Source organism: Leptinotarsa decemlineata, unplaced genomic scaffold (assembly GCF_025532065.1).
Source record: "Leptinotarsa decemlineata unplaced genomic scaffold, Ldec_3_MD MMD2_P_RNA_scaffold_14, whole genome shotgun sequence".
Classification (NCBI taxonomy): domain Eukaryota; kingdom Metazoa; phylum Arthropoda; class Insecta; order Coleoptera; family Chrysomelidae; genus Leptinotarsa; species Leptinotarsa decemlineata.
This window is the reverse complement of record NW_027412528.1, coordinates 836430-854238: the sequence shown is the minus strand read 5'-3', so window position 1 is coordinate 854238 and position 17809 is coordinate 836430. Positions and strand designations below refer to the sequence as shown.

Below are 17809 nucleotides of genomic sequence, written 5' to 3'. Positions count from 1 at the left end.
ATTGTACAACTGGCAACGCCGAACCTCCATGCTGGCATGTATTGACAGATGCAGTCTTATGAGTCTAGTGTTTACAGTGTCCTTCTTCAACCAATAGATAGTTCAGCTAGTGACTCATAGATGATTCTGTGTGTTCTATAACTTTTGTTGTTTCCATATACTTTTGTATCGATGAATCGAACATGAAATATTAATTATTTCCCAAATCTAAGTATATTTTCCTATCTTCAATATGATAATGACGATTACAATCTACGGAAATAAAAAAAAATGCTGTCAAGTATAATGAATGAGTCAATTTCGGTCCCGATAAAACTAACGCTATAAATACCCAACATTCGCAGTTAACTTCAATATCTTACGATGGTGTAGAGGCTAAGGACAATGTCTACCGCGCGGACGTCGTGGGTTCGAATCTCATAACTATAAACTTTTTTTAATTAAAATCACGTGACTGGAACGTGACAAGGGGGCTGAGGGAGCTGATAGGTTAGGTGGAGTACCAAGGGGGCCGATAGGTTAGGTGGAGTACCAAGGGGGCCGAGGGGCGGAGTTCCACGCTTAAATCGCTACTATACTCATTCCATCCTACGCCGATTTCGATGACGTTTCCCCCCACTCCCGGTGAGCCAGAATCGGTGTTGTTCATCTACTGTACTGAAATTTGGTATCATTAAAGTCTATATCAGTTTCGGATTTGAAACTATATTCAAACATGGATGCCAGTAAGAATGTCGGCCCTGATGAGCTAAAGAAAATCTGCAATTACTGCAAGAAAAACGTCAGTACGGTCTTGTGTTGTGTTACCTGTGAATCAATGTATCATAGTAGCTGTGCAAAAAGAGTAAATTCTTGTTGTGAAGTGATTCTCAGCACGAAATTCCAGGCACCAGATTATGACTCAGATACACTCTCTGAAACAGGCTATTTGAGGGAAGAAAACAAACTCCTAAGGCAGATAATCATGGACAAGGACACAATCATCAGGGACAAAGACACACTCATTGCATTTTTATCTGAAAAAATCATACTCCTGGAAAATAATCCATCTTTAAAGTGCATAGAAGCATCAACTAATCAACCTGATCACAAAGAAACTGCCCATAGTAACTCTAATCTAGGTAATCTTGGTTTTTTCTTTATATTTTTAACATGTTATACTTTAAAACTACTGAGATATTTTATCTTTATGTATGTTTATTTTCTTCATACTATTTTAACGTCCTATATGTCGTTAACGTCTCAAAGAATAAATAAATATTATTATTATTATTATATTTAGGGATATTGAAGTCAGTCAGTCAGTCAGAGCTCTCCAGAAAATCGAATAATGTTTCATAGTGAATATTGGAGCAACAAGGGGGTATATAAACTACAATAATATTCAGAGTAAAGCTGCCAAGTACTAATTTGGAGCCTACAATATCAACTTCAGGGAGTGTGTCTCTTATATCCAAAAACGAAATTTGTAGCAACCTATAATTATCTTTGGACGCCAACAGGACACCACCTCCTAGTAATATTATTGGTTACCAGATCTCAATCACTTCGGAATACATTATACATTGATGGGAAGATTTCTTGAATAAACACATCGTCCTGAAGATTAGTTTCTGATAGGCAGACCATATCCATTTCACCACTGGATGCGGAATTATAAAAGGCGGTTGTTTTTGTTTTTAATCCTCTAACGTTCTGGTAGTATACAGTGTGTAACAACGAAAACTTAACAGAGCCGTTTTTTAATATAAAAAGTAAGATTTTTAAAAAAAGCTCGGACACGTCGATTTCTAATTAAAGGGGGACACCTTTCAGACTAATCAGATTTTTTGTAGTACGCACCCCCTCGGAGGGGTGCGTCCGACGACCCTTATTTAAATAGGGAAAGTAGGTCGAGTGGCACCTTGTTTTAAAGGTCTTTCGAATTCCTTTACAACTCTGTTGAAAGAAAATTTTTGTAACGATTAGTTCTCGAGATAATTTGAAGTTAAAATTGCCATGTTAATAATACATTAGACAGACCACTCGGTAACTTGTATGCCTAAATAAAAAAAAAATTCGAGCAGTTCTTTTTATCAATTTTTTGTTTAATAAAATCCCTTTTTTTAAATCAATACCCACTCCTCTTCTTTCAGTTTTCATTAGTACATAGTTTAATTGTTTTGTTTAAACATGATTTTTGCAAAGGCAAGTCCACTCAATCAGCTACTTGGAGATTCTTAGAAATCATATACGCTTCTTTAGATAGGGGTAAGCACGTTGTAGGAGTATTCTTCGATCTGTCACGTGCGTTTGATTGTTTAAATTTTAAATTCATCCAGAGCAAATTATATAATCTAGGATTTAGAGGGGACTTCCTAGAATGGATCATTGACTTTCTTACAGATCGTAGGATGTTCGTCAAGATTAAAGATATGAAATCAGACTATCACGATATATGTTCTTGAGTTCCTCAAGGCTCTGTGTTAGGTCCGCTGATCTTTCTATTGTTTGTAAATGATCTACCTACTTATTTCACCAGTAATGAACATGCTCTCACTCTTTTCGCAGATGACACGTCTTTAGCTGTATCAGCAGAGAGTCAGGAGGAATTAAAATCAAAAACAGAGGAATTAATACCACTGTTCTTAAATTGGTGTGAAAGGAACAATCTGATTGTAAACTTGACCAAAACAAAATATATCTATTTTAATTTAAAAAACGATCTGAAAAAGCAATCGCTTGCCTTACTAATCAATGGAATGACACTGGCATGCACAAGTTGTACAAAATTCCTTGGCGTTCATGTAGACAACTGTTTGAAGTGGTCTGACCATATTACAGTTGTTTGTAAAAAAATCAATCAAGGGTATAATGCAATCTCAAGAATTAAGAATTGTATGCCTTTATTGTATTTTAGATGTATATTACAGTCTGGTCTATAGCCATCTAAGTTATAATGTGATCCTATGGGGAAACAGTGTTGACAAAGATAGGGTTTTCATTGCTCAAAAAAAAGTTGTTAGGAAATTACTAGGCATCCCTTGGAGGGAATCATGCAAGACATTTTTCATTAGTCATCAAATTTTAACCTTTCCCTGCATCTACATCTTTAAAATACTTTTATGTATATGTTCGCGAATGTATAACAGACTGTACTAAGAACTCATTCTATCATAGCTACCCAACTCGATATGCAGAGGAGTTGAGCATTCCTAAACATAAAACTGTAAAATTCGAACATTCTCCCAAATATATGGGAATAAAATTATTAAATCGGTTACCAGACCATTTCAAACAGATGAACACTGTAGCATTTAAAAAAGCAGTTGAAACATTGCTTCTTTCTAAGGCCTACTATAGTATTGGCGAATTTCTCTCGGACCATCTCGACTGAATGGGTTCATGCGGCTTTGGCATGACATATTCAATTTTTATAACTACAATTGTTTTAATTTTTGTAATTCTGACTTTGTTGTATAAATTTTTATTGTATAATTTTTATCTACTGATCTACAATTTTATCTTGATGTGATTTTTATGTGCTTAATACTGACCTATCCTATACGTTTGTTAACGTCTTTAAGGATGAATAAATATTATTATTATTATTATTGTTATTTGTTTAAAAATGCCTTACACTACTGCTGAAAGGGTTTCAGTTATTGCTTTATTTTTTGGCAACGACCAAAATACTAATAGAACATCATTTCATCATTTAACGAGCAAAACCCTGCTAAACACGTAAGCAGAAATCACGTTCTGGATTTGGTCACAACATTCAGGGAGATAGGTTCGGTTTTAAATAAGAAAAGAAATGTTCAGAGAAGGGTAGTGAATGACGATAATGCGATTGGAGTGATTGGTCAAGTCATCGCCAATCCCAGGTTAAGTACCAGAGGTTTATCAGCAATGGCCGGAATAAGCCATATGAGCGCATGGAGAATCCTTAAAAACCATAAATTCCATCCTTACAAAATTAAACTTGTTCATGAACTCAATGAGGATGATTTTTACAGAAGACAGGAGTTTTGTGAGGGCATGAGTGAGAGATTAATGCAAAATCCCGAGCTGCTTTATAACATCTGTTTTTCGGACGAAAGCTCATTTTATTTAAATGGTTGCATGAACCGTCACAATTGCCGTTATTGGTCGGATGAAAACCCAAGACAATACGCAGAAATACATAACCAACATCCCCAAAAGTTGAATGTCTGGGCAGGAATATTAGGAAATCATATTATAGGTCCATTTTTCATTGATGGAAATTTTACTGGTGATTCTTATTTTCAACTTCTTGAAGAGGCAATACAACCTCGTATAGTTGAAATAATTGAACAGGATCCAAGATGTCAAGATGAATTTATCCATTTTCAACAAGACGGTGCACCACCACATTATGCCCAGCAGGTTCGAAATTTTTTGAATAATCATTTTGAAGGACACTGGATTGGCAGAAGAGGTCCAATTGAATGGCCAGTACGATCACCAGATTTAACACCACTGGACTACTTTTTGTGGGGATATTTAAAGTCTAAAGTTTATGCTACACAGCCAGCCAATTTGGATGAATTACGTTGTAGGTATATTGATGAATGCCGAGCTATAACTCCTGAGATGTTGAATAATGTAAGAGCAAAATTCGAACAAAATCTTTATTGTTGCATGGAGCAAATTTTGAACATTTACTCTAAATTTCCTATGTGAGTTACCCTTATTAGGTGTTACTTTTTTTGTGTGCTTTAAAAACAATTATTGGGATTTAATAACCCTTAAACAGTTTTTTAAACTTTTCTGTGTCATCAGCATTCAAGGAAATCAGCAGGTTGTATTCGTTGTGTAGGTAAGTTTTTAGTATGATTCACTTTTTATCAGAAGCATAAAATATCCACGTCAAAAGGCAACCTTCATAAGGAGGTGCCACTCAATTTACCTAAAATGTAAGGGTGGTAACCCACCCCATCCCCCGATAAAATCTCCTCGTAATAAACAAATAATTCTTACTTTTTGCGAAATCAAATAGACACGTATTAGCAGGTTGTCATAAAAAGCAAAAATTTATTTTTTTTATGAAAGTTCTGAACGTAAATTGTACCTTAAAAACAATTTGATTTATTTTAAAAAGAGTTGAACTCAATAAAAATACCTTTAAATCTTCAAATTATCTCGAAAACTAATCGTTACAAAAATTTTCTTTCAACAGAGATGTAAAGGTATTCGAAAGACCTTTAAAACAAGGTGCCACTCGACCTACTTTCTCTATCTAAATAAGGGTCGTCGGACGCACCCCTCCGAGGGGGTGCGTACTACAAAAATCTGATTAGTCTGAAAGGTGTCCCCCTTTAATTAGAAATGGACGTGTCCGAGCTTTTTTAAAAATCCTCCTTTTCATATACAAAAACGGCTCTGTTAAGTTTTCGTTGTTACACACTGTATAGAGAGACTATGCGAATTGTAGCTGGGTACCCAATCTAGTTTAAATTAACAATTTTTGGAAATCCATTGAAGTATTTAATAATGAGGTTATTTTTTCTTTAATTCAATTGCTGGCGTAGCTCTCTGTAGTGTTGAATTTGGTGAGGTGTCTTATCGAAGGATATAAAAACATGCTTGAAGTTATCATTCTTTAAATTTTTTGAGTTCCTAATTCATGCCATTACAGAGTCCTCATTCTCTAGGGTTACTTTGATAGATCGAGGAGTAGTTCTATTGGCATCGTATTTTTCTAGACGCATGGGTCGAAGAAAATTGGTGTTTATTTGTGGGTTCACGCTTTTTATGACCTTGAACACAGCGTTTAATTCAGCAATGACTCGATTTTCCTTAGGTTCAATGGAAACGATAAAGATCTGCTAATCCGTTTGAAGAAAAAAAAATTTATTTAAGACTCAAAAGTGTTGTCAACAATGAAGCTATATTCAATTTCGTCAACAATTTCAATAGACTCTTCATTAATGATGATATTTATAATTTTTGTATTAATCGAATTAAATTTGTGTTTTCTTATTGAAATTATTGCTTCAGTAAGTATGAGTCATTCACTGCAATTGAAGTGTCATTAACAAATAGTTTCATGAAGCACCTACAATTGAGAGGTCAGGACTCAGTAAATATCTCTAGAAACATACTACACCATGGATTGTTTAAAATGTAGAATTACCGGAAATGACTTGCCCTTGAGTTGTGATGGTTGTGAACGCAAAATGCATGCAGAATGTTCGAATCTAAGTGCATCTGAATTAAAGGTCATGGCTTTAAAAGGAAAACGGCTGTTGAAGTTTCATTGTGATGATTGTCTCACAGGGGTAAGATTAGTACCCAATTTAATCAAGAAGATTGATGAGTTGCTTTCTGAGGTTGAAGAACTGAAATCAAAAATTCAAAAATAAACATGTACATCTTTTTCCGAAGAAACAGTCATAAATGAAATATACGAGAGACAAAAAAAAATTAACAATGTTATGATATTCAATCTAGCAGAAGGTAATTCTTACAACTCAGACTTGAATACTGTTAAGGAAATAGTTAAAGAAGTAACTCATGAGGATTTGCATATTAAACAGATATTCAGAATTGGACAGAAGAATAAAAGTGGTAACCAAGGAAATAGTTAAAGAAGTAACTCATGAGGATTTACATATTAAACAGATATTCAGAGTTGGACAGAAGAATAAAAGTGGTAACCGTGCGTTGAAAGTTATTTTTAGCAGAGTAGAAGATGCAAACAAGTTAATTAAATCAAAAGAAAAAAGAGGTGCACTCAAGGAAAGAAAATTCATTAATGCTGATCTAACTCCACTAAAAGTAAAAAACTGGCAAAATATGAAGAAAGAAGTCGATGATAGAAAGCAGAGGGGAGAAAATGTTACAATAAGATATGTTAATGGAGTACCTCAAATCACTGAAGCGGCTGCAAAAAAGGAAAACCCAATCAGTTTTCTGTGTATTTTCAAAATGTCAGCGGTATGAGAACAAAAATATTAGAATTTCAATAAAGTGTTATGTGTTGAAACTATGATATTATAATTTTAGTAGAAACATGGCTTAATAGAGACTTTTTCGATAGTGAACTGGGTTTAAAAGGTTTTTACATATATAGAGTAGATAGAGACCAAACAAATAGCGATAAAAAAAGAAGAGGAGGAATACTAATAGCCAAAAGATAATCTTTAATAACTGAGTTAATCGACATATCTCCTGACAATATAGAACATCTGTATGTTAAATTATCAATAGGTGCTTCAACAATCATTATCGGGGGTGTATATATTCCTCCTTCTTCTGTAGTGAATACTTATATGGAACATACTGCTACCGTTGATTATATTTTAGAAAAATACTGTACTAGCAAGATTATCCTTTGTGGTTGGTGACTATAATATACCCGACGCATTTTGGTTTAATGAAGAGCTTGGTCTGAATGTTGATTGTCCAGAAAACTCACCTGCACTAGCTTTATTACATTCATTTAGGTTCCATAATTTATATCAAATCAATAATATTCCAAATTCAAGAAAAGTTTACTAATATTTAATTTTTTCATCATTAATAAATATGTTTGTTCAAAATCCATCGGACCCAACTTTTCAAAATACATTACATCATTCTTCGGTATGTTTTGATTTAAAAAATGATACAAAGGAATATCTAAAATATGATGAATACTTTTATGACTTTGTAAATGGAGATTATATGGGCATGAATGCTTTCTTGGCAAGTATCAACTGGGATACCGAAATACTGAAGGATGAGGATTTAAATATTGTAGTTACAAATTTTTACAATATTCTCTATACAGCTCTGGAGTACTTTGTTCCACTAAAAAAATATAAAACTTCTACTTTCCCAATATGGTTCAATTCTGAGCTGAAAAAATTAGTTTTCAAGAAGAAATCGGTTCACAGAGAATACAAAAATGGAAATTTTTATAAATATGAAGAATTTTGTTATTTGAGAGATAAGTGCAAAACTTTGAGAAACACTGGCCATCAAGCATACATGAATAAAATAGAGATAACATCAACAATAATCCTAGAAGCTTCTGGAATTATATTAATAATAAAAAAAATCACACTCCTTACCATCTAAAATGTATTTTGATGACTCTGTCAGTGAAAATAGTGATGATATTGTGAATCTTTTTGCAGAATATTTCTCATCAGTCTCATCAGTGATGAAACAGTTAACCAAATTCCAGAATATAAATTTAGTAAGACGGTTGATATATGTAGTTATAGCGTTGATATTAAATTCCGCTATTCCTAATCAAAAAATGTATTTTTACCCTGGTCAAACCAATTCACATGATATTCAATATTTCCTTGAAATCGTCGATCTTTCCAGATTATTGGAAAAACAGTTTTTTGAAACCTATTTATAAAAGTGTGTTTTGTGTTTTGAATAATTGAATTTTTTGAGTGTACCACTTGTTAAAGAATCGACAAAGGCATGACGCTGGTTTAAACAGCTGGATAAGTGGTGACAAACAAAGAATATTTGAGCGTAAAATACTAGACACCCTAAGCAATTTTTAATTAGCTACCTAGAAAGTACCCAGTACTATACATAATAGTTTCTTATTTGGAGGCAAACAACTAAGGTAGAAAATTGTACAGGTTTCCTGCTTCTCACTAGATATCAGCAACCTGAAGAAAAATATATCAAATAAGAGTGGAGCATCGATCATTGAAAACTTTTAATAGGTTTACCAAACTACACCTAACGATTTGATCTTCACAAATTTTATTTTCAAAAATATCACATGTTTCGTTATCTCAGTAGCTTTTTCATAGCAAATACTAAAAGTAATTCTTTACTCTAATTTTTATACATCCCAAGTAATCACTAGTGGGAACTACCCACACAGGTACTTACTCGATTATAATCACCCAGAGTATCTACTCAACTTTTATATACTGATGAATTTCATTAGTTCGGACTTCCATTGTTTGATATTATATAAAATGATTTGAAATCCCTGAAATAACTAAAAAAGAAGAATTAAAAATTAAAGTAGAAGAATAAAAATGAATAGCTGAAAAAACAATTATGTTAAGCAAAAAAACCTGAAATGAAATAATAATGCTTGCTTAATATAATTGTTTTTTCAGCTATTCATTTTTATTCTTCTTCTTTGTTGTGGAATTGGCCGCGGTGGTAGTGTGCCCAACTCACGATCGGAAGGCCGTGGGTTCGATTCCCGCCTCGACCAGATATTTTTCTCGAGAGAATTTATCTGGTTGAAGCTGGGATGATTCTGCAACCGTGTTAGGAATCACACGTTAAAAGGTAAGACCTCGTTAGTCCTTAGCTCGCACAAGTTTCTCAACTTCTGAGAGTTGTCGTTCATATGGGGGTGACAGCTGATTAACGGAAAAACAGATTTTAAACAGATTCTTTAATTTTTATTTCTTCTATTTTAGTTATTTCAGGGATTTCAAATCATTTTATATATCAGACAATGGAAGTCCGAAATAATGAAATTCATCATGAAACATTGTCAATCACCTTCAAACAAACGTTTTATATACCTATAGTACATCCTCGATTATGATTATCTAATAGGACTAGGATAACATCGGTTTCTAAGAAAATAAGTTCAGTAATGGTGGTGTAGTTGGTGATTCAGTAAAATGTTAAAATTTTTAAGGTTATTAATTTCCACTGCTTATTTTCTATGTGTGAAATTTTAAAATCTTCGTTAAAGATATGATTTTCCTTTGAATTTGTTTTCTTATTTACATAGCTGATTTGATGTTCCTGGATGCGATTCCTAAATGTTCTGCCGATTTGACCAATATACAACTTAGGATAAGTTTCACAATTTAATTTCTATACTCCTGATTTCCCGAATTTGAATGTTTTGTCTTTATTATTTTCAACAAACTTTTCCAAAGAAAACAAGAAATACAGAAATCTTCAGAGTATCCTTTCATTATAGCAACTGTGGGTAGAATTTTGAGGCTTGCAAACACTTATAATGTGGATTTAGAACTTTTTAATTCTTCTTTGGAATCATTTAAAAAGATTGTATGTAATGATTGGCTTATTTTTGCCTTTTCTTTTTTTTATATTTTTTCCTTTCATCTAGCTGACAGTTATATGTGTGAATTTCTTAATTATTTTGTAAAAATAGGCAATTCCATAAATGAATAAATGAATAACATGCCAAGGGGTGTGTGGCCATTAGGAGCAATTGCGATAGTCTACAAGAACGACAACGAAATTTTTTGAGTAGTCAACTATTCGTACTTCTTAAGAACTGTTCAAGGGAACTCTCATTAAACTATATCGACTTGATATTTGTATTGACAAAAGTAGATTCAGTACTGGGGGAGACAATGTCAGAGATGAATGTACCACTGTATACAATTGTACTTCCTAACAACCTTTTTGGATGTAAGATCTTTAGGTTATTCATGTAAATTCATAAATCAGTTTGAAGTTAATATATTTTCCTTTAAATGAAACGTGTTTTTTCCTTTTGAATCGGTGCAACATTATTTTTAAATGATATCAATTATAGTCCAGACTGTGAACTCAGAAGCAAGTGATATATTAACAATATTAGTGAAAGCAATGATCCAAATGATTTGAAATATAATTTGATGAATTGAAAGTTACTTGACATATGAAGTTATTATTCTTTCTGTAGAAACAACGAATGGAATCAAGGCAGCAGCCGGGATTCCAGGCAGGACAGGGATAATGACCTGCCCCGTAATGACAGATGGCAGGAACCGGAGAAACCTGTACGCGAAACGGGTCGATGGAATGACAACTCCGGTGGGGGCGGAGGAGGTTCCGGAGGTGGCCGATGGAGTGACAATCGAAGAAATGAAAATGATTGGACCATTCCCTTGGCCAGAGATGAACGTATCGAAGTTGAGTTGTTCGGCACTGGCAATACTGGAATCAATTTCAGCAAGTATGAAGATATACCTGTTGAAGCAACCGGGGATAAAGTGCCGAGTCACATTACATCTGTGAGTATATTGACGTTACTATAAATTCAATTTTTTGTTATTGAATTTACCGAATGGTTGAATGTGTATTTCACAACACAACTAGTTACAAAAAATATACCATATGAGATAGAGGTGCTAATTGAATCAAATTATCTTGAAAACTTTACAGTTTTTTTGACTATCATTAAGCATCAGAATAGAATAAATGAAATTTATTCATTATATAATTGACGTATTTATTAATTCATGAAATTATCAGGCTAGTCAAAGAATTTATCATTTAGAAAAAAACATTCAGTAAAGACTTTTCTATAAAATTGAAATGGTAAAGAATTCAATCGGCCTTACATCTCACAAATTCATTGATATCTTAGAAAGTGTTTTTGTTTGAAGCATAAAGTATTTTTCAGTTGTAGAGTTTTATCTTTAACTAATATATCCAATATTGAGCATTCAATTGGTTTATACTTTTTTCCTGATACTTCTTTTTCATTTTCAGAATTTTTGACGTTTCAGAGGGAGAAATCTTCATTTCCAAATTTATGGTTTCATTCCTCTATTCTTTACATGTGGGATGTATTTTCATTAATTTTTTTGAGATATTTCCAATTCACCAAGGACATCCACATATTAATTAACTCAGAATCATATTTTTCACTCTTCTATTTGCTAATGTTTTATTTCTGTCAAAGATGGTCCTTGCCTGACTGTAACTATGTGATGGTCACAATCAATTACTCTAGGTAATATCAATACTTCTGTAAGAAATTTGCTAATATTTGCAAGAACCAAATTTATTTAACAACTTTCATCCTTGATGGCATAGGCATTGTCTCACAATAATATCCAGTTCACAGTCATTCGAAATATTGTTTCATCTGCTATATGTTGGAATCAACATATAGCCTCAACCCTCAGAAGTTGAAATTTTGCGAGCTAAATATTAACGAGGCCTTTTTGACGTACGACTCCTAACACAAGTGTGTCTACTTTTACTGTCTTCTCTATATAATTTGTATCCAAGAATGTAAGTTTCATTGTCAGATTTTAAAAAAATTTCTTTTATGTTTTCCTCTACATAAATAGCTACTCCACAGGTGTGTCTACTTTCACTCTTCTATATAATCCAAGAATATCAGTTTCATTTTCATAAATATTCATTTTGAGATATACTTTAGCATAAAAAAAAGGTATTTTTATGTACAATAAAAGACAGTAGAAGTAGTAGTACTTACAACATGATATTTACAAGAATTTCCGATAATTTTATTTTTGTGTTTATAATCTGTAAATCCTTTCAAACAATGAAAAAACATTAATAATCAAGTTAAACTTGATTATTAACATAAAACATAAATTTCAATTTGGATTCATTCATTCTTTTGATCAGGTTTCTCCTTCATTTCCTATCCTATTTTTTGTGCCTTAATAAAAATCGTTATTGATTTTAACAATAAATGAATTTATTTGTAGTTTGAGGAGGTACAGTTGACAGAATTAATTCGCAGCAATATTGCATTGGCTCGTTATGATTCCCCTACCCCAGTACAAAAGTACGCAATACCGATAATAATATCGAAACGAGATGTGATGGCTTGTGCCCAGACAGGATCTGGCAAAACGGCTGCCTTTTTGGTACCGATATTGAACCAGATGTTCGAAAACGGACCCCCAAACATCCAGCATGGTAGCAGGAACAGGCGCAAGCAATTTCCATTGGGATTGGTGTTGGCTCCAACACGAGAGTTGGCCACACAAATTTATGATGAAAGCAAAAAGTTTGCTTACAGATCCCGTGTTAGACCTTGTGTTGTGTGAGTATAATTTTATTCATTTTCAAACAAGTAACTTGACTTGCCTAAATCTAGTAACACAGACAGGCAACATTTCATTTCATTTTTATTTGTCTCAAGAAAATTTTACATTTTATAGACACGTCCAAACCTTAATCCAAATAACTAAAGATAGATGATAGAATAATTTGTAGTCCTGGGAATATAATCGAGGTTGACAATAATTGTGATATGGGATATTGAAGAATAAAAACATATATGATATTAAAGATAAAATACATTTTAAGGGATGACTAAATATGAATATGTAAAATGTATGAATTATATATAAAACGTAAATGTATAAAATATATGAAGTATGATGTATAAAATGTAAAAAAATATATAATGTGAAATGTATAGAATGTCAAATAAATGAAATATAGATGAATGTATGAAAATATGCAGTAACAATGAAATGGGAAATTATATTCAATCACTGTGATTATCCATGAACAAATGCCGATTTTCAGCGATCAACTGAGTAAATTCTTGGAAGTTGTAAATACAGTTACTAGATAAGATACATTTTAATTTGGATTTGAATTTTTTTGGAGGTATATCTCGAAATTGAGATGGTGAGTTTTTATAGAGTCCTGTATCAATTTTGGTGGTTTTTTTGAAGCCTTGTTTTTGGTTCAACTATTCTGGTTTTGAATCTTGTATCATATTCATGTATCTTCATGAGTTTCATAGCATTCAATATTATTTTTAATATATGTGGTATATAATTAAGGCATAAACAGTCATTATTCATAGAGCCGGAAATAAAGGTCAACAACTAGCCTCCCAATTTGACCTTGTAATACATCTTATGGCAGACTTTTGTAAAATTAGTAGTTTAACTATGTGTGTTTGAGCTGCCTTACTCCAAAATAAAGTAGCATACTGAAGGTATGAATGGAATAGGCAGTAATAAGAAGTTAGCGCTACTGTTTGATTTACAAGGTCTCCAACTTTTTTAATAGCAAAAACAGTCTTGGAGAGTTTAGTACACAAAAATGCACATGTTGTGACAACTGTAGGTGTACACCTGGAAATTTGACATTTCCATACATTTCTCCCTGATGAGGAGGGAAGTAAAGATGGCGGGCGAGACGGACTCACGTTCAAATGAGCTCTGTTTATATTGTAATAAAAAAGTGAAAAAAGGTGTAAATTGTTCAAATTGTGATGCAGTATTTCATAATAGTTGCGCTGGAAGGAAAAATTGCTGTGACAGACAATTCATCTCTAATGGGAAAGTAAGTGATAGCTCTGAAGAGATGGAGGACGTACTAACACAAGATCTCCTAATAAAGTCATTAAAACTAGAAAATAAGTTACTAACAGACCTGAATAGCGAACTAAAAGAGATAAATACCTTGATGAAAGAAAAAACGATAATACTAGAAGAAAAAATTCATACACTGGAACAGCTAAATACAGAAAAATTCGGAACACCCTGTCACTCACACAGACAGGAGAGCCCTAATTTAGTAGAAGAGACTATCAAAAAACTTGTTCACCACTACTTTTCGCAAAATGCAGAAGATTCAAATCTTCAAAATAAGGGCAACTTACAAAAAAAACTAGTTGCTGGAAAAACATCTCCTGAAATAAAAATACCTGACATCAAATCACATTCCAACAAAAACCAGGTAAATATAAACATAAAAAACGGAGCTGATAAAGAGAAGATTAACAAAACGAATCATACAGGGGGATCCACGAATCATAACATGTCTAACCTTGAGGCAAAACAAATTGAAGTGTGCAATGAATTATTCAACCTGGATGGAAATAGTGCTTTAGCTTATGAAAATGGTGACATTAAGAATGATGACTGGCAATCACACAGAAAAAGAACAAAGAAACGACGAAATCAGGAAGGACTGGCTGAGGAAGGAATTAGCAAATTTAGGGGAGCTACACCAAAAGTGTGGATGTATTTGTATCGAGTTGAACCTGATGTAGATGACTGTGATATAAAACAATATCTCCAACATAAAACTGGTGAAAATGCTGAAGAATTTATAGTAAATAGATTAGACTCGAAAAACAAATACAAGGATTTCATGGTGGCAGGGGACTTCAAATTTAAAGAACATTTTTATGATCCTAACTTTTGGCCAAGAGGTGTGAGATTTAGACGCTTTGACTTCGATATTCATAGAAAAAAGATAAATGCTCCTAAGGCAGATAATAAACCATCTACCATGAAATCAAATTTTCACACCGAGCAGATGAAGAATCAAATTACTTAATTAGCGATGACAACAGAATTATAGATCAATTAAGTCCAAAAGTACAATCACACAAATGTATCTCAATTTTCCATCTCAATACACAATGTATTAGAAATAAAATACTAGAAATTGATAGGTTTGTTAGTCAAAATGACAACTTGAAAATAGTTTGTATCACTGAGCATTGGTTAAATAATTATGAGAAATCTTATTATAATATAACTGGTTTTGAAATGGTAAGTTGTTTCTGCAGATCTTCTTTCAAAAATGGGGGTGCATGCATATTTGTTCATGAAACATTTGATTGTGTTGATCTACATAAAATTACTGAGCTGTCAAAAGAAAGAGTAAGTGAACTAGCAGCTTGTTATATAAAACAATTAGAATTAATAGTAATTGCAGTTTATAGATCAACATTCTGCCAAAATGTTGATGAATTTCTACGAATTATGGTAAATGCTCTTGACATTGCTGAATCTTATAAGTCAAATCTTAAAAACCGAATACTTCTTGCGGGAGATTTTAATGTGAACTTCTTGGATGTAAATGATAACAATAGCAGCAAAGTAAAACAGTTATTCTCAACATATGGTCTAAATCAAGTTGTGTTTCTGAATACTAGATTTCAAAATAATAGAGGTAAATGTCTTGACAATATCTTTGCTAACTTCAATTATTCTGACGTCAATATAATCGATATTGGCTTGTCGGATCACTACGGTCAGCTAATGAATTATGTGTGTGATTATGATAAATCCCTAACACAATATATTAAAAGTAAAAACTATAGCAAAGGCAACATTGAAATGCTAGTAAATTACCTGAAAGCTGAAAAGTGGCGGGACTCCTATAATGCTGTCTCGAGCGAGGATAAATATAATGCGTTTTATGAAACATTTTTATATTACTATAATATTTGCTTCATTGGTCCAAATAAAAAACGTAAAAATATTTCTAAAAAATGGGTTACAGCTGAAGTGACTGCTGCAAAAAACAGATTGCTCTTTCTGCACTCTTACTGTAAAAAATATCCATCTGATAATAATAAACAAGCTTACAATGAGTACAAAAGAGTGTACAATCTTCTATTAATATCAGCTAAACAAGCTCATAATCAAAAATTCTTGGATGAATCAAATAATTATAACAAAGCTGTATGGCAAGTTATAAATCGTGAAGCTGGCAGAACCCAAAAAAAGGTTTATCCCAATGACATATCTGTAGACAGGTTAAACTCTTTTTTTGTAGAAAATGCTGACAGAATGATTCAGAAAATACCTAAATCCCCGATTGACTCTGAAACTTTACTCTCTAATATGAAACTTAATTCTGCACAGTCTCTATTCATTAAACCAGTCACTCCAGATGATGTGAGAGTAATAATAAACGGTCTTAAAAATAAAAAAACTGAAGATCTTGATGGTATAAATATTTTTATTATAAAAAAATGTGTATTATGGATTATTGATCCCCTGGCTGATATAATAAACTCCTGTATATCACAAGGTCACTTTCCTACTAAACTAAAAAAAGCTAAAATCATCCCTATTTATAAGAAAGGAGATCCATCTCAACCAATAAATTTCAGACAAATATCAATACTACCTTCGTTTTCAAAGATCTTTGAAATAGCAATCTATAGTAACTTAAACAGTTATCTTAATATGTTTAATACAATAATACCTCAACAGTTTGGATTCAGAAAAGGTGTTTCAACTTCTGATGCTATTCTTTCTTTAACCAAATTTATTGAAAATTGCTTTGAAAACAATCAACATTGTATAGGATTATTCACTGACTTATCAGCAGCATTTGATTGTGTTGATCACTCAACTTTATTGAGTAAACTCAATTATTATGGTGTTCGGGGAAACACGCTTGACCTATTCTCCTCTTACTTATGCAACAGAACTCAGACTGTTGAATGTAATAATGTAAGAAGTAATCCCCTTGAAATAATGAGGGGTGTGCCTCAAGGATCAGTTTTGGGACCATTACTCTTCCTAATTTATATCAACGATATGACGTCTTCTGTAACCTACCATAATACAGCAACAGTTCTCTTTGCTGACGATACTACAATCAGTGCTAGTATTGATAGACGGGAGGATCCCGAAATTGCCCTTGAGGCAATTATGAATCAAGCCAAAACATGGTTCTCGGCGAATGATCTCTTACTGAATGAAACAAAAACTGTAACTCTTAATTTTGATTCGAGAGCCTTAAACAACAGCTGTAATTATACTTCCACCAAATTTCTTGGTATTCTAATCGATAGTCACTTAAACTGGTCTGAACACATAAGTACTCTCTGTAACAAACTTGCTAAATGTGTATTTGCAATAAAAAAAATTCGAGAAGTAGTCAATCAAGAGGCTGCTCTTACCACCTACTTTTCTCTGTTTCATTCTCTTCTTCGCTATGGTATATTAGCCTGGGGAAACTCAGCTCAATCACATTTAATGAGCAAATGAGCAAATTGGGACTCGAGCTGTAAAGTAATATTCCCAGCTCTGAAGATCATGACTTTATATGCCGTCATTGTATATGAAAAATTACTATATGTCAGGAAACATATTAATGAGTATTCAGCTCATTCTGATGTTCACGCCCATGACACCAGGTCAAAGAACAATCTGATAAAACCACAATTGAGGTTGCAAAAGACGCAAAAAGTGGACACTTACCTTTTCAATGCCCTACCCATCCATTTTCGCAACTTATCGTTTAAAATATTTAAGTACAAATTGAAAAACATACTGACTGAGCATTGTCTTTATAGTATTGACGATTTTCTAAAATA

The 17809-nt window shown here is 32.8% G+C and overlaps 1 protein-coding gene across 1 annotated transcript in view; it reads left to right on the top strand.

Moving 5' to 3' along the window:
• Positions 1–17809, top strand: part of bel (ATP-dependent RNA helicase bel) — a 51865-nt gene that overhangs the window by 9753 nt on the left and 24303 nt on the right. Inside the window, exons 3-4 of the mRNA XM_074176371.1 lie at positions 10634–10964; positions 12420–12760. Of these exons, the coding sequence (XP_074032472.1) occupies positions 10634–10964; positions 12420–12760 (672 nt within the window). The remainder of the gene's footprint in view (positions 1–10633; positions 10965–12419; positions 12761–17809) is intronic.